The sequence below is a fragment of the Acanthopagrus latus genome, chromosome 11 (genome assembly GCF_904848185.1).
Source record: "Acanthopagrus latus isolate v.2019 chromosome 11, fAcaLat1.1, whole genome shotgun sequence".
Taxonomy (NCBI): domain Eukaryota; kingdom Metazoa; phylum Chordata; class Actinopteri; order Spariformes; family Sparidae; genus Acanthopagrus; species Acanthopagrus latus.
In genome coordinates this window covers 15,799,020-15,815,409 of record NC_051049.1, presented here as the reverse complement: position 1 = coordinate 15,815,409, position 16,390 = coordinate 15,799,020, and the positions used below count along the sequence as shown (strand labels likewise).

The 16,390-nt window shown below is 40.8% G+C and overlaps 2 protein-coding genes across 2 annotated transcripts; both read right to left on the bottom strand.

Moving 5' to 3' along the window:
• Nucleotides 1-1,492: 1,492 nt before the first annotated feature.
• Nucleotides 1,493-7,620, bottom strand: clcc1 (chloride channel CLIC-like 1). The gene is made up of 10 exons (XM_037113790.1): nucleotides 7,278-7,620; nucleotides 7,030-7,131; nucleotides 6,189-6,299; nucleotides 5,727-5,948; nucleotides 5,368-5,508; nucleotides 5,162-5,261; nucleotides 4,693-4,790; nucleotides 4,355-4,501; nucleotides 3,738-4,262; nucleotides 1,493-2,623 (listed from the first exon to the last, which is right to left on the bottom strand). Exons 1-10 carry the CDS (start codon nucleotides 7,407-7,409, stop codon nucleotides 2,537-2,539), a joined length of 1,665 nt encoding a protein of 554 aa, XP_036969685.1. The 5' UTR covers nucleotides 7,410-7,620; the 3' UTR covers nucleotides 1,493-2,536.
• Nucleotides 7,621-9,041: 1,421 nt separating this feature from the next.
• Nucleotides 9,042-16,296, bottom strand: ftsj3 (FtsJ RNA 2'-O-methyltransferase 3). Its single transcript, XM_037115779.1, has 21 exons — nucleotides 16,104-16,296; nucleotides 15,839-15,944; nucleotides 15,161-15,207; nucleotides 14,815-14,894; nucleotides 14,575-14,674; nucleotides 14,158-14,352; nucleotides 13,944-14,059; nucleotides 13,735-13,839; nucleotides 13,434-13,534; nucleotides 13,221-13,307; nucleotides 12,976-13,119; nucleotides 12,487-12,622; nucleotides 12,165-12,358; nucleotides 11,940-12,060; nucleotides 11,721-11,802; nucleotides 11,437-11,587; nucleotides 11,216-11,310; nucleotides 10,638-10,740; nucleotides 10,131-10,314; nucleotides 9,909-10,003; nucleotides 9,042-9,784 (listed from the first exon to the last, which is right to left on the bottom strand). Exons 1-21 carry the CDS (start codon nucleotides 16,168-16,170, stop codon nucleotides 9,529-9,531), a joined length of 2,565 nt encoding a protein of 854 aa, XP_036971674.1. The 5' UTR covers nucleotides 16,171-16,296; the 3' UTR covers nucleotides 9,042-9,528.
• Between the last annotated feature and the right edge of the window lie 94 nt (nucleotides 16,297-16,390).

Genomic DNA, 16,390 nt, shown 5'->3' with positions numbered 1-16,390 from the left:
ATGAATAAATACATCATTATGTAACAATATGCTCAAATAAATGAACAAATGTACAATCATATAATAACATGCTTAAAGTGGCAGTCTCGAGGATTTACGGAAGCAGCAATTGCAGGTCTGTTTTTGGCCCTCAAGGCTTTCCAGAGTTCCGGTGTGTGATGTCACTCAGTTGTCAGCTGGCAGCTTTGCCACGCCTCCATAACGATGCCACATGAAAGCGATCACCTTTATTTTTTAAGCATTATCATCCACAGTTATCAGACTTTTCATTGTTTGTTCGCAAAACCACCTGCTTTGTCTGGATGGCCAACCACTGCTGGGTGAACTCGCTGCTAACTGCACGCCGCTTGTGATATTTTCCTAGCAGAGTTGCCACCGACACCTGGTGTTCATCTTTGGTATTACAGCAAATGTAAGGGGCCCTAAAGGCTCAGTCATCATTGAGTTAACTCATTCGGTAACAGATAGCAACTGAACGGACATTCATTTACCTGAAACTCTTTGAGATTAAGAAATAAATGAATGAATAATTATACAACTAAATGCTTAATGAATTTTATGGTTAAATGCTGAAAGACAAACTTGTTCATTGAGGGGTTTAAGGGCCAACCCCTTTTTTTTATTAACTGAAAAAGATTAAGGAAGTAGGGAGGATTGAGGAAGGAAGCAAAACATTTCTTTCCACCTGTTCATAAGTCATAAAAGCAGAGGAGGTGGTTTAGGTAGGACTTAGAAAAAGGATGAGCAGATTGTTTTTCTCACTTGCCTTTCATGGTTCCGTAATTTAGGATGCATACTCTCGTTACCTTGGCAAAAAAAAAAAAAAAATAGTATTGTCTTAATAGTCTCAGAAATACCAGGATCAGCCTGTAACATGTCCACGAAGAGACTGTTTAATTGTGGAATGTAAACTCCCCTGAGTTAAAACTCCCACACACACAAAATGCCAAAGGAAATGACCTCAGTGTCTTCAGTGGTAGCTGCAGCCCTGTGTGCAACATAAAGTGCTCTGTTAGTAACACCAGGGACACAGTCCAAAACCCCTTCTCAGATGGAGTTTTAAAATAAGCTGTAAGAATGTAAGGATTGTTTTACAGACCAAAGTCAAATGATTGCACTTAATGATACAACTTTTCAGCTTAACAACCACTAAAAAAAAACAAACGATACAACAATAAAATATTTTAGACAGATATAATTCTGGGGTCCGATACATGGATATCCTTTGGGTTGTGGCTGTTGAAACATGCTCGGCACACCTCCAAAAAAAAAAAAATGTTTAAAACTGATAAACACATCAGTTGCCGTTGGGAGGCGGCAAAAATATACACAAGAATCGACAACATTGAAACACTGTAAAGCCGCGGAACTCTGCAGAGACCAGAGTCTTGATAATATTCAGGGGACGTTATTTTGTCCCAGCCCCTTTTCGATTGGTTGAGTACTCACAAAATTTCATTACAGCCATTTTTAAGAGTCTGTATGCTGCAAACCAGTTAGTATTTTACTTCATGCTGCTTCAGCACATCATCATGGTGTTACAGGAGAAAGTCTACAGTAGGTGGACGAACAAACCTCAGCAGTCAATGCTATTGTATAGATGTGTGCAAAAAATAGTAAAAAAAGTAAAACAGGCTGAAGGAACCGTGAAAAGAAGTACATGGTGAGGTATTTTTGGTTGAAGAGGTTGCTTATGTCAACTTTTTAAAGTTGATATAGCAAACACTCTTTGCAAACAGTTTATACATCCAGCAGGCATGAAGCAACATCACATTCATCTGAAGTCATGTTTCTATCCACTGGATGAAGGAAAAACACCAACGTAAATCCATTATTTTCATATGTCAGCAATTTTGTGACAGAATCTTCATACTTCGCTTTATTGATTCAGAACTTCAAATCCATGATTATATCATGTAAAGATCAGTTTATGAATTTAATGAAATTCACTGATTACTCCCTCTTTCCACTGTGCCAAAACAATGATGTCAGCAATCCTGCCAAGCTTTGTACACAAGAAGTGACACTGTTGTTCAGGACTGACTTTAGCATCAATACAACCAGGCTTCAACATACAAACCACTAATAGCTACAAAAATATTTCAGTGCAAAAAAAAACATAATCAATAAAATGTTTTTCATCCCTTATAAAATTACAAAATCCAAATGTATATTTCATTTAAAATTCAAAGCCTCACTCAGTGTTGTAGTAAGTAAAACTAGACAGACCTAGTTTATAAGCCCATGATTCTTACCCATGGTCAGTACACACCAAATCAGGTAAACAATGCTGTTTTTCAAATACACATTTCCAGTTTCACTGAAACCTGTTTTAGCCTGGCCCAGCTGACTGAGCTGAAAATCAGAGAGAAAACAAAACAGTAGCGAATTACCGCACAGCAGCAAGATAACGCTAGCTGGAAACACTTTTAACTACCTGATCATTAACTATCTGAGGAATCATTGTCTCCATAGTCCAACAAAAAGCAACACACACAGATGAGGCTGTTCTTCCTGCTCTGACAGATGTAGTCGTCTACTCCCCCAAAACTGGAGATGATTCCTGAACGGGAACTCCGACAGTTTCCACCTCTGTCCTGTCTTCTGCTGAGGCTGGCGGGTCCTGCAGTGAGTTAGTGTACATCAGAAACATATAAACACAAACACACTTATATGCTATTTAAGCAAATAATACCTTCATAAACCAAAGTATAACATATTAAGATTTAGGGATATTTACACCAATATAACATTACCCTCTACATGTCATCTGAATAACTTACATAATAAAATGGATTTAGGAATTAAGATAATGTCTGTGTTATATCTCAAATGCTTAACTTTAAATCCCTGATGCATTACATTATAGAAAGAGAGAGCGGCTACAAACCTTCAAATGATAATAAATATACGTGACCTAAATCCACTCATATGATGTTGAATTAAACTTTTTTTAAGGTAAAGCTAAGTGTCAGTTGTTCACAAATTTCCTTATTAATAACCATGACTAGACAATTATTTTATGGTTAGAGACAAGATAAATATGGTAGGTATAATGTATTTCAAATCAAAGATCAATATCATCATTAACCTTGATAATCACTTACATAGTTATCAAGTGTTAATCATTTAAGGGCTTAAACTAACATTTTTGTCATTGATTTATTTGTCAGTTAATCAATGCATTGTTTAGTCTATAAATGTAAAAAAAATTCTGTTCATCACAATTTCCCAAAGTGACATCTTCAAATCACTTCTTTTGTCCAACCAACCAGTTCAAATCTAAAAGACTTTTCATTTACTGTCATAAATGATGAAGAAAAGCAGAAACTCCATACAATTTGGGCATTCAAGGTTGAAAAACTTGAAAGATTAATCAATTATCCAAATAGTTGGAAACTAATTTTGTCTCACACAACTATTGATCGACTGATTGTTGCAACTCTATTCATATAATCACATGCATATGACATACAGTACATACAACACTACCAAATGTGTCCACTGGTAAGTGGCTTTACAGGCTCACAAGCATGGAAAAACACTGGACAAATCAAACTAATTATTTGATACTTATTTACCAATTTATGTGAATATCCATCATCCCATTACTGCTTGTGGCAAGCTGAAGCATTAAGACATAACAAACAGGGTACTTTAAAGGATTAATCACAGTTAAGAAGCACTGTTTTAAGAATTAACAGATTTAGTGTTCATGCTTTTTAAAAAGAACTCACCTGAACGTCTGTCTGCCTCTCTGCTGGCTGAGACTGGGGTTCTGCACAGTCTCTGCTGGAGTCATCTTTAGAAAGGGTTTCCTTTTCTTTCGGAAGTTTAGTCTCTGATTGAGATGAATCTGATTCAGTGGGTTTAGTCTGTGACTGGTCTGTGTTTGCATCAACGCTTGCTTCTGCTGACTCAGCTGAGAGATTTTGCTCCGCCTCCAACTGCTGAGCATCTGTCTCATCTGCACTGTAAGGAGCCTCAGCAGTGTGCAGTGTCTCTACAACCACCTTGGCCGGCTGCTCCCTGGATCTGTTGGGCCGCCTCTGACGAACCCGGTTCCTGTTTAATCGGTCACCAATGACTCTGGGCCTCGGCAACTGCTGTGGTGCGTCCCCTGCTTCGAGTTGGTTACAATCCTCGATCGCCTGAAGATTCGGTTGCTGCAGCTGTGGAGGCGGTGGATCCCTTTGAGGGCGGCGGAAAGGAGCCATGATGCCATATTGGAAGGCTGCCTGCACACTGCCGTACATGAATACCTGCAGAGGAGTCATATAAATATATTAGTAATGAGAAACTCTGTCTGATTTTATTTATTTGCATGTGTGGAATTTTTATCATGGCTCCTTACCACAAGCATGAGCATTATTGTGAAGAAAACTGGGATCTGCCAGGTAACTGGTAGATCTTTGAGGAGGGCTCGAAGAAAATCACTGATTCCCTCACCAATGTGCTTCAGCGGCTCAGTGAGGAAGGTTACGATGGTAACCGAGAGAGCCTAAACAGAGAAGGTCAATTAAAATGTAACTTTGTTTGTGCCAAATCCAATCCCATAGACATTCAAAACTATTACCACTGTCAACACAGGAAGAGTGTTGATGTTGAGCAGGAACAAATTGCTTCATTCTATATCCTCAACTCAAAAACCAAAGCAGTACAGTTGTAATCTTAGTCCTAGTAGTAACCTACCTTGGTTGGAGGTACCAACAGGATCGGGTTGACAAAGATGGCTTCATAGTATTTCTTACAAGGATCATCTTTAAGAGTAACAGTGCTTCTAAAAAACTCTGCGAGAAAAGAACCAAATACTTTAGATGTAGCCAAGAAAGCAACAGAATTGAGTTTGCATAAAAACTTGCTTCAAAGCTTTAGTATCACTGTATGCAGCAGCATGCATCCTCTAAATCTTAGAGAAGAGACAAAAAATGGCAATGTTTCAGTCTAACTTCATTGTCGCGGTAGTACCAATAAAGTCATTGTAGCATATGATGCGTTTAACAATAAACACAAGCATCATCATATTCTTTACATAATTGTTGTGGAGTCTAATCTCTCCGAGTTTGTCTGGAAGGCTGAACCAAGTCTAGAAATACACTCAAGGTGCTATAATCATATTTTTTTAATAAGGAGGTAGATGAAAAGGCTAAAACTGGCTCACCCTTCAAGTTATCAGTCCAATCAAATTTTTTCAATCCACTGCATTTTTCACCAATGTCATCCATCTGCACCATTTTGTTTTGGTGTTCAGCAAAGGCAGTCTGAAAAAAAAAAAACAAAAACAAAAAAAACAATATAAATATTACCAACTTATGTAAGACAGAAAAAAAAACTTAACAGCAAAATGGTGGCTCTGCTTTCCTTTACCTTGTACAAGTAGAACCAGTTCCAGATAATACTGATGAAGAAGCACGCAGGAAACAGTCTGCCAAACTGCAAGAACCAGGACGCCTTTGACCATAGCTCAGTGCATATGATGGTCACTATGATCAGAACAAACAGCCCGACCTGGAACACAGACAGAGAAAACAGAGTGCAACTTGACTGGTTTCTTGAGATGGAAAACAAATGGTAACACAACATTTACACCAAATCAAAAAAAAAAAAAAAAACCTGGAGAGAAGTGGATAGTCAGACTGTAAAATGACTGTAAAATACAGGGGTATTTTGTAGACAATGTCAGGCACAGGACTGAGGTATCTTAAAGTAATGCAATTGCAGCTTACTTTCAACACGACGTCAAGCTCCACGCCGAAGGTGTCTTCAAAACGCCACTTCCATGCCTCATAATCATGTGGTCTGAGATCCACCAGTATGTGACTGATGGCATTGTCCACGGCCCCTGTTCTACAGCTCTCCTCACCCTCCAGAATCATCTCAATCTCAGTCATGGATTGTCTGGACAGCTTGATTTTGGCATCATAGAAGGCGTCTGTGGAGTCAGTGGGCTGGGGAGAAATGGGGACGTGTTTAAATGGTAATACCATGTTTTCTACTGTGCTAAGTGAGAACATGAGAACCGGTTTGATACTGAACCAGAATTCTGTTTGAATAATTTTAAACAGGGCTTGAAAACTTCCCCAAATTTAAACCCCATGATGATTGCATGGGAGGTTTGGTATAATGCATCCAAGATTAGAAAATATATCTATTCAAAGCCACATAACACTTGTGAAATGACCACATACCGCACCGACTCTTTGTATTTCCTTCAGGAGTCTGCTCAGGAATCGCCTGAACACTGGAGTGCATGTAGGCTGCTGTGAGGCGAGCTTGATCTTCTTCTCTTGTTCTTCAATCTGAATGAAGAGAAGCACAATACCACAGGTTTTCTCATTTGTTACGTGTACCTCTGCTGTGCGTGTGTCTCCTTGGTGTGTTTCTCATGTCACCCTCCTCCCTCTCAACCTGGGTGTAATAGGTGCTCTGGTGGAGTGGGGGAGGTGATAGAAGAGCAGAGAGTGCAGGTACAGGGGAGGAGATGAAGATCACACACACAGGCAGCAGCACACCTATGAGACGTGTTCTCTCCTCACCCTTGTCACAAACAGATTTGGTTAAACCTCCGTGTGTTTCAGGTGCTGGGGTTTTTGATATCTTAGTTTGTTGCATTACTTTACGCTGGAGGTTACCGGTGGTACAGTTATTCATCGCTTTTGTTTTAGGTTTAGTTTTCCATTACGCAGTTTAGGGGGAAGAGCAACGAACAACGACCCACTGTGTGGCTGGTCTCGCACCTTCCCATCTTTTGTTTTGGATCTTCAGCCCCATTTTGTTAGTTTTTGGTTTCCTTTGGGGAAATATTTGATAAATCTTGTTTATTTGTTTACTTTGTGTCTGGTGTCCTTTTATATGTTGGGTTGGGTTGGTATGAGCAAAATGACCAGCACCAAAAAAAAAGTCAAATATTGACTGGACAGTCAATTCAGTGAAACTAAACAAACACAGCTCGACATACACTGCATTCCTGTGATTGCTCTCCACAGAAAGACTTAAAATAAAGGGCTCATAAACCCTTTGACTGCTGACCCGCTTCTGTAGAGACTCTACTTTCTGGTCACACGGTGTCTGCTGGCTGTGGTCCTGAGTATGCTCTCTTCTTTTGGTTGGCACATTGATGTAGTTTGTTGGCTGCAAGGAAGAAACACACACACACACACACACACACACACACACACACACACTGTCACAACAGAAACAGCAACATGGCCTCAGGGAAGTCAAAGCGATAGCAATGTTAGCAAAAACAAAACAAAAGACACTGAACATCACCCAACCTCTGCAGGTTTCCTCATCGTTTTGGTGCTTTGGTCGTAGTTGAGCATATCATAAGGGTCTATCCAGTCGTCTTCTACCTGCTGCCCCATGGCTGCCACTGACAGACTGCATGCCAGGACAATGAGGCGCATCCTGGCACAGAGAGGAAGGTAGCTAGCAGGAGAGGCAGATTCAGGAACACCAAAGTGTTGGTGGATGGTGGAAAACAGTAGTTTCAGCTAAGTTGACCAAGTCAGCTAAATAATGTTAAATAAACAGCTCAAAATAATCTCAAAATACACGGGATAGCTCTGCATAACATGAAGCTACTACAAACCCGAGCCGCTTTCCATGCAACTCTTCTTCTTCTTGTACAATTCCGGCAGTTTAGACGCTGTTTAGCGTATTACTGCCCTCCACAGGTCCGATGATGAACTACATTTTTCATATAGTCCTGTATTGCAGGAATTGCAAAATTGCCTTGGAGATCAATTTGTGGTTCTCACAGTGTCCAAACAAAGAAAAAACAGAAAAAAGCCTGAGCTCCAAGTCCTAACACTCCACCAAACAGTGTTTGTCTTTCTGTCCGACATTTTCTACACTCCAAACATGTTTTATTGTCTCAGGAGTCCAACACTCACATAAACCAGACACATGTTTTCCTACAATAAACAAAGAGTGATTCAGCCCACAGTGACCCAGTCTTAATCTACACAGTTTAACTGAATCCCTCGGGACTGAAAGGTGCAGGTACCTCTTTTTTTAACTTGCGGTTGTAAAGAGAAACAGTGTCTACCCCTGCTTTCTTTTCCCCACCCTCTCTGCCATTGTTTCAAGCCCTCTTTAGATATTTCTCTCAGCTCTGCTCTCCCCCAGGATATATGAACATTTACCTCTCTATTCAAACTCTGTTTTGCAATCTGATCCAACTGCTCATTCCCCCCAACCCCCATGTGTCCCAGAACCCAGCAAAAGTCTCAAATTTAGATTTAGATTTAACTTTTACCTTCTCTTAGAATGATTTATTTTGGAAGAGCAACGATTTCTCATCTTATTTAGGACAAACGTGGGTACAAAGGAGAACAATTATTTTAATAAATTGATTACATACAAAATAAATATAAAATTAAATTAGTGACAAGCAAGTCCCACCATTCAAAATCAGATAAAGTACAAAGGTACAAAATGTAATTGAAACTATTTAAGGTCAATTTGTTACCAATGTCATGAAGAAATATTTAAATAGTAAAGAAGAACTGACTGTCATCACTGCACTCAGAATGCTGTTTAAACCAGAGAGGTGGCTGTGTAGAGCAATCCTGCAAATATTAACCAAGTAAACACAATCAATAATGAACATTTTTCTACAAAACTACATTGTGCACTTTTAAACTGAAAAGTACAAACTAGCTATAGCTGTCAAATAATAGTAAAATAATGCCGCAGTAACAAATTGCACAGTAAAGAAATTTTTACCTAAATTTAAATTCAACAGAGACACAATCCCATTTTTGTATTCCAAAATTATCATAAACCACCATGGCCTTCATACTGGTACGAGTCTACAAAATGTAAATAGTTTTAAGACCCAATCCAACTGTATTTATTCTGACAAGATGAAAAGAAAATCTGCATCTGGAGATCGAACGCAGTTCAATCGTGGACTAAGCTCTCTGGTCTATAATTCGTCGTTCATTCTCTTCTCCACACATTAAGTTACATTCAGTGATTAGTAATCAGTAATTTTACTCATACTGACCACATACTATGAGCACAGACCATAATAAAAAAGTCCAAATCTTTTATTAGGAAATTAAGCATCTGAAAAACAAACCCACATTTCTTTAAATCAATGGAAAAACAGAATGATTAAACAACTTGTTAAAACAAGACATTTATTGTAAAGATGTGTATATAATATTTACAATATCAATACAAACAATTCCTTAGAACCCATTTGTTATTATGTTTAACTTGTTTTACTGTGATTTAGAGTTGAGTGAAGCCACTCCATTCATGGAGCTCCAAGGCAAATAATCTACATCTTCAGAAAGACGTGCACAGAACACCAGCATTTAAATACCCCTCTATCTCAAGTGTCCAGGAGCTGAAGGAACCTCAGCAAAGGTTGCTAAAAAGAGGGGCTTCTCTCTCATCGGCTTCTCTGTACAAGAAGCCCAAATTGTGGCAGGAATCTGAGCTCACAAAGCTCCATAACTGGAACATAAGACCAGGCATGGTTAGAAAGGCAGGGCTAGTTCAAATTTGTCTTCATTTCCGTCCTTTACCACTCTTCATCCCTCCTTTGCCACCCTTTGACTTTCCGCCCTTTCCTTTGCCACCTTTTCCTTTACTGCGTTGTTCTTTCCTCTGCATTCCCCGCATGTCTTTCTTCATGCGACTGTCCACCACTTTGAAGGCTCCCTTGACGCCGGCGGGACGTCTCACCTTCTTGCCGGCTCCCTTTTTGCTCACAACGTATGTTACTTCTCTCTTCTCCTTCCCAATGCCAGCTTTCTTGTAGATACTGACAAGATGGGGGGGGGGAAGATGAGATGAAATGATTAATTTTTTTTTTTTAAATAGCCAGTATGATGCAGAGGTTGGTTTTCATGGTGTCATGAACTGATGTGGGGTGTTTGATGTCATACCTCTTCAACTGAGACATCTTTTCTTTCTCAGAGATGTCCACTGTATTAACAACAGCTTCTGCTTTCTTCTTCGCCTGCTCCATCTTCTTCAGCATCTGGAGAAGTCACAGATAAACAGATGAACTTCTACAGAAATATTTCAAACAGATCCAGTGATTTCAATCTCGTCTCCAACATTCTTCCATCAGCTGTTGCACCAGTGCAACTCCCTCCTGATCTTACCCTCCTCTTCTTCCTGGCCTTGGCCTCAGCGACTCGTTTGATGGGCCGGGCATCGATCTCCTTCCATTTTTGTTTGTACTCCTCCACCATTTCCTTGGTGACCGGCACCGGCTTCTTCCTGTGTTTCCGCTCGTCGTCCAGGAACCACTCCGGTACCTCCCACGGCTCCTCCGAGCTAGCAAACCTGCAGAGGCGTATAATCTGATTATTCAACAGGTACATAATACATTTTTGCTTCATAAAAAATTGAATCCATTACTTTTACCAACTAATGTGGGGTTTACAAAACGAATTCTGTTCCTGGCAGAGATCACACTGACCAAATACTTTTTGTCACTGAAGGTCTGATGTTTTAAAATTTAGAACACTGAGGGTGATCTAGTGTAACTTAACCTAATTCACACAAAACACTGTAAAAAAAAAAAAAAGAAAAAGAAAACATATTTATTACTGGATTTGTGAAACTTTTTAACAACGTGAAAGTTGGACACACAGACAAACACACACCTGTGGAAGGAGCCGTCCATCAGGTCCCTGGCTCTCTTCTTCGACGTGGCGATCTCACAGCCCAGGGCGAGGCCTTCTGCATCCAGGATCCTGGCTTTCTTACCTGAGGAGCGCAGAAGCAACAAACATCCACAAAGTCACACAAAAACATAAAGCTGAAGCACTTTAACTGGCTGGGACAGTTTATTCTCATCGTGGTTACTTATATAACCTAGTTTGCATCAATAAATTAAGCCAGATAAGTTTATTTTTCAATAATTAGATATGCATTTGTGTCCAGTATTTATAAACCATTTGCATGGTTTATAAATACTGGACACAGACTGATAACCTTTAAACCCACAATACGTTTTTCTTAAACTTTTTTATCTTTACTCATCCCAAGTACCATACCGCTCTTAAGTACAACTTTTTATTAATCCATGTCTGTGTTTACTCTTCTCTACTACAGTGAGAAGTTATAAAAATCACTGCATGATCATAACACAATTAAGTCACACTCCTGTGTTTTATGTTCAACAGCTTTCAACAGAGATCCCCAGCTAAACACCTGAAATACAGCTGTTTCTCATACGCACTTGTGCTTTCTACAGGAACTACTTGGAAATCATCTTCATTGGCAGCTCCTGACATCCCACCAATCCCCTTGGCCTGCTTCATCCTGGAGATCTCCCTGAAACAAGCAGCAAAATACTGATTACTTATAGTTTAGCTGTCAGTAGCATGAACAAAACTGGATGCATTATTAATATTTTGAACAAAAAAACAGAAAAGAAAGCCACAGTAAACTAGGTTTTACTTCTCATCATCGCTGCTGTCATCAGAGTCGCTGTCACCCTCCTCTACAGCTTCCTGTGCAGGTGCCGCCTTTTCTTCTTCCGGCGGAGCAGCCTCCTCCTCCTCCTCCTCCTCCTGCGCCTTCTCTTCAGCTTTCCTCTTTTTACCTTTGCCTGTAAAACATCCATATTTGTCATAATTTTATCTCAGATTCATGAGAGCCACTATTCCGCCTTTGTTCATCACAGTGAATCAAGGAAATCTATTTTGTGTGAATAAACGGATGAGAAACAGGAAACTGTTTACCCGTTTGTTTGCTCTGAAGCCACTCTGACTGTTGGAGCTCGCACTCTACGTCTCCCTCCAGGTCGATCTCAGAGAAGATGTCCTGTAAGGATGGTGGGGTTAAAGGTCAAAGGTTGCACAGATATCAACTCATCTGCAGGTACGATCCATGAGGGAGCATCAGTGATGACGTGAATGAAATGTGTAGATATTACATAATGGGAGCACAAGCGGACAAACCTTGCTGAACCACAGGTTCGTCTCTCGCTCCTTCTTCACATCCTTTCCTTCTAGTTCCACCAGCAGGCCACTTCCCTGCCCTTCATCCTCCTCCTCCTCCTCTTCTCCAGCGAACTTTACTCTGGAAAACACAAATAATGAGAAAAATGAAAACCTGAATAAGTGAACCGTTAATTTCTGAGGGTATGAAATGCAGGGATGTATTTGGTCACAACAGCCGCTTACTTCTTCTTTGGTGCTTTCTTCTCCAGCTCTTTCTGCCTTTGCTCCACCTCCTCCATGTCATCGTCGTCTAAATCAGAAGCAAGGGACATTTTATCCGCCTCATCATCCTCTTCGTCAGACAGGTGGAGGTCATCGTCTCCTTCAACCAGGTCGTCCGCTATCTGCATGTCACCTTTGGTTAGATCAGCCAGTGCCTGATGGAGAGAGGAGCAGTAAATCAAGGCAGGTAAACATTTCAGCTGACAATATCTGCGCAAAACAGACATAGATCTACATATAACGATTTTATCACACCAGCCCAAAGTGTCTCTACGATTTTCACCTTTTGCTTATTGATGGTGCTGAGGGAGAACATGGAAGAGTCGTTGGTATCTGCGATGGAGACGCCAGGCAGGTCCATCTTCAGCTCCACCCTCTCTCTCTGCTTCCTCCGCTCCTTCAGCAGCTTCCTCTTCTTCCTGATGGAACAAAAGAGTAAGACAAACTTTGGTTACTTAAGAAATGTCAAACGGACAGCTCCAAGTTCACATTATTCCTCAAAAGCCCCATCAATGGGCAACAGGTTGACAAAAGGCTCGTTCAATCAGCAACAATACTTAACAACCTCGTCTGTCTATAAGAAACTACACTGATATTCTTCAACATGACCATCAGAAGTGTTTGAGGAAATTCAGAATGAAGTAGGAAAAAGGGAATAGGCAAATCTGTAATCTTTGGAGGTTAGTAGGCATTATAACGAAATCAACATACAAGAAAATAAAATATGAAATAAAATCCTGAGTAGAAAGAAAACAGTAATCCTGTGTCGTACCGTTTGAGTTCAGCCACCTCCTCAGCTTTCAGCTCAGCCAGTTTCTTCTCCATCTCTTCTTCCTCGTTCTCCTCCTCCTTGTTCTCGTTTTTCTCCTTGTCCGGTTCTTCCTCTGCATCAGCCGCTTCTTCATCAGAACTTAAACTAAAAAACAAAAGAGGAGTCTATTGATTAGCTGCCTGGGAAAAAGAAAACAAGAAGAATATCTCAGCTGCTTTTTGTATAAATGTATGTAAAGAGCTTACGTGATGTCATTGTCAAGCTGTTTGGCCTCCGTCTTTAGTTTTTTGACAAGATACTTCCTCAGCTTGGATCTCCAGTTCAGCAGCAGGCTGCAAATGTGATGGAGGAAAGAAGAACAGACATTCCTGAGTCACTAATACTGTACACTATTTATTACCAGTGCTATCATTTATTTACTGATGTACAAACCTCGGCAGTGAGCAATAGAAACTTACCGGAGCTCTTTGCGGCCCAATACTTTGATGTCACGACAGCACTCTTTAATCTCTTCACTGGTGGCTGGGTGAGACTCCAGATCATCATTGTCAAAGGTGATCTAAATGAAGTAAAGAGAGTGAGAGCAATGCAGGAAACGCTTTTCCACAGCTTGATATTTGCAGACTGTACAGTGGACTGTGACCCTGTAATTCTTCAGCATCTTTCTCCTGCAGCTGTTATTTATATCTAACTTGACGAAATGGTTCAAAATGTATGAACTTCCAGCATTAGACAAGTTAAATAGCAGAGAGATCTCACCGCGCTGGCTTTGCCCAGGAAGTCAATAGCGTTGTCAGCTTTCAGAAAGGTCGTCACTGTGAAGCTGTGGTAAAGTGTCATATCACCATCTGTGTATCCCTCCGCCTGTGACAAGACAGCAGCAGCTCGGTCAATAACGCATAATATATCTGGAGTCAAATGTTAACTCCATACTGCTCAACTAATATTGGATCATGCTGTGTACTTGCCTTTGCTTTCTTTACAGGCATCAGGTCCCTCACAGTTTTTGCCTGCACCTCCACCTCTTTGAACGCATGTTTAGGGTCAAAGAACTTATTGTCGATTTTGTCGGGGGCAAGGTAGCCTAATAAACAACAAACAAAGCAAAAAATGTGGTTCAGATGTATGTAGGTTTAACGGTTTTCTTCTCATCACAAACAGCAGTCTGTCGCCGCCACTGACCCTGACAGATGACGAAGATCTCAGCAGACTCATTCCTGGATGCCTGCGGCTTGGTGGCCTGCACCTTCTTGAAGAACTGCTGGAAGATCCAAAGCAGTGGCTGGTAGTCTTTGGAGCGGAAGACCTTGGTGACAAAGGTGCCACCTTTGTTTAGGAAGTCACAGGCCAACTTCAGGGCCATGAGGGTCAAATGAGCTAGAGGTGAAGCAGGGAACAAGGTGAGACAGTGGAAAATCATGACAGGTTCCTCTAATAAACTACACAGGGACGTGAGACACACACACACTTGAGGAAATAATGGTAAAGACACATTCAATTTTCCTATCAAACTACATACGTGCAAATGCTGTGCTAAAATGTTGTGTGTGCTTTAAGTGTTCATTGTTTTGTAACCTTTGCTTCAGCGGCGGCACCCACCTTGTGAGAAGGCGTCATGTTGCCAGTTGGCTCCCACATTTGGGGCTCCGTCGTTTAACACAACGTCGACCTTCCAAGTTTGCAGTTCCTTTCGCAAAGCCTGCATATGAGACAGATGGTATCTCACTTAACAAATCCTTGATAAGAACTATCTTACTATTTGTCATTTAAGAGACCATCATATCAGTTATTCAGCAGCCAGGACAGCGATGTCTGTCTCCCTTCAGTGTGACGCCTCACCGTTCGGCATTTGTCAGTGGTGATGTCTTCTTGCAGCGTTACCACGTTGGGGATGGGCTTGATGGGCACCAGGTCAACACCTGACAGGACAGGAGTAAACACTCTTTTAAAAACTTTTCAGACATCAAGATTAGATGCATTTGAAATGTGGGCTATTTCAAAACCAACCAGCCACAAAAAAACAACCAAATTTAAAATCAGGGGGACAGGTGAACATTTTACTTACTTAAACTGGTACGCCTTACTTTTCTATTTGGTGTACTCAATGATACATTTTAATCTAAGATCTTAACAAATCATGTAAATGATTGCTAATAGCAAGATTTAAAAAAACAGATGGACTCACCAATAATGAGACTTGATACTGGCATAAACTTGGACGCCACCTGCAACCTGAAAGGAGATTTTGAATAATGAGTGTTTTCATTCCACAGCACATATTTCAATCATCCGTCTCAGAGCATACAAACACAGTCTGGTTTGTGACCTCAACGCTCTGTACATTACTAAGGTTTTGGTTCTACAACCTATAATTTTGTGATGTATGCTTCATGTCCCAGATGATGAAAGGTTTATTGTGCAAAACCAACATTTAAACCTGATGTTTCCACAGACTAAACTCAGGTAAAGAAGAAGAGCTAATCAGAGTGGCTAAGTCAGGGAAAATATTGAAATTAAAGTTTTGTCCCAGGTTGACATTATATCAGTCCAGGCAGAAAGGGAAAAAAAACTCTGACGATCCAGCCCACTGCTGAGAGTTTATATAGTAGCAACCATGTAAACACATTACTCATGAGGTGCAGAGGTCACAAATACACACTATAGTATCCCATAAGGTAACGTTACGAGTGTATAAACAAGTGTTTAAATCAATAGAAGTGTACAGTTTGACCTCATACTAGGTTTACAAGAAGTCTTTTTGGAAGTACTTCTAACACACTGTCCAGTATCGTTATTGCAGGGGTGCTTTTAACTCTTGACCCAATCTAATTATCATCTGACGGGGTATTGACAGGCAGCTCACCATCCTCCAGGAGCAGCACACAGATCGACCAGAGCTCTGGCTTTCTGTAGAAATTGAAATTTACGATTGAGCTGGATGAGTTTGAAGGATGAACGAGATCGATAACCTGAAAAGACAAGATGTTGTTAGACAGCTGACATTGGAAAAATCCCCCTGCAGTGCGCTTCTTTTGGTGTTACCGAGTGAGCTAGCAGTCCTGCTAATGCTAGTATCCACCTCAGTGCATACAGTCTCACAGCTGTCTTTTCTCCGGGCGGTACGCTACCTGTTTCTTTGGCCAGGTGGTAGAATTTGTCTTTTCGGGTCTTTCCAACTTTGAGCTTCTTCCCCATGTTTGTCGCGGCGGTTTTACACTTTTACGCTAACACAGAAATATCACACTCTCCCAACCTAAAGCACTCAAACGTCCATGGAAACAACACGTGTGGCGGTACCGGCGCACATATTCGACGTCACAGAGCAAGTGTTTCTTCTTCTGCAGATCATTTTCTGGTGTTGTGGAACACTTCCGCCACCTGCTGCCTGCGCCACAGAATACAATCAGTGGAAACA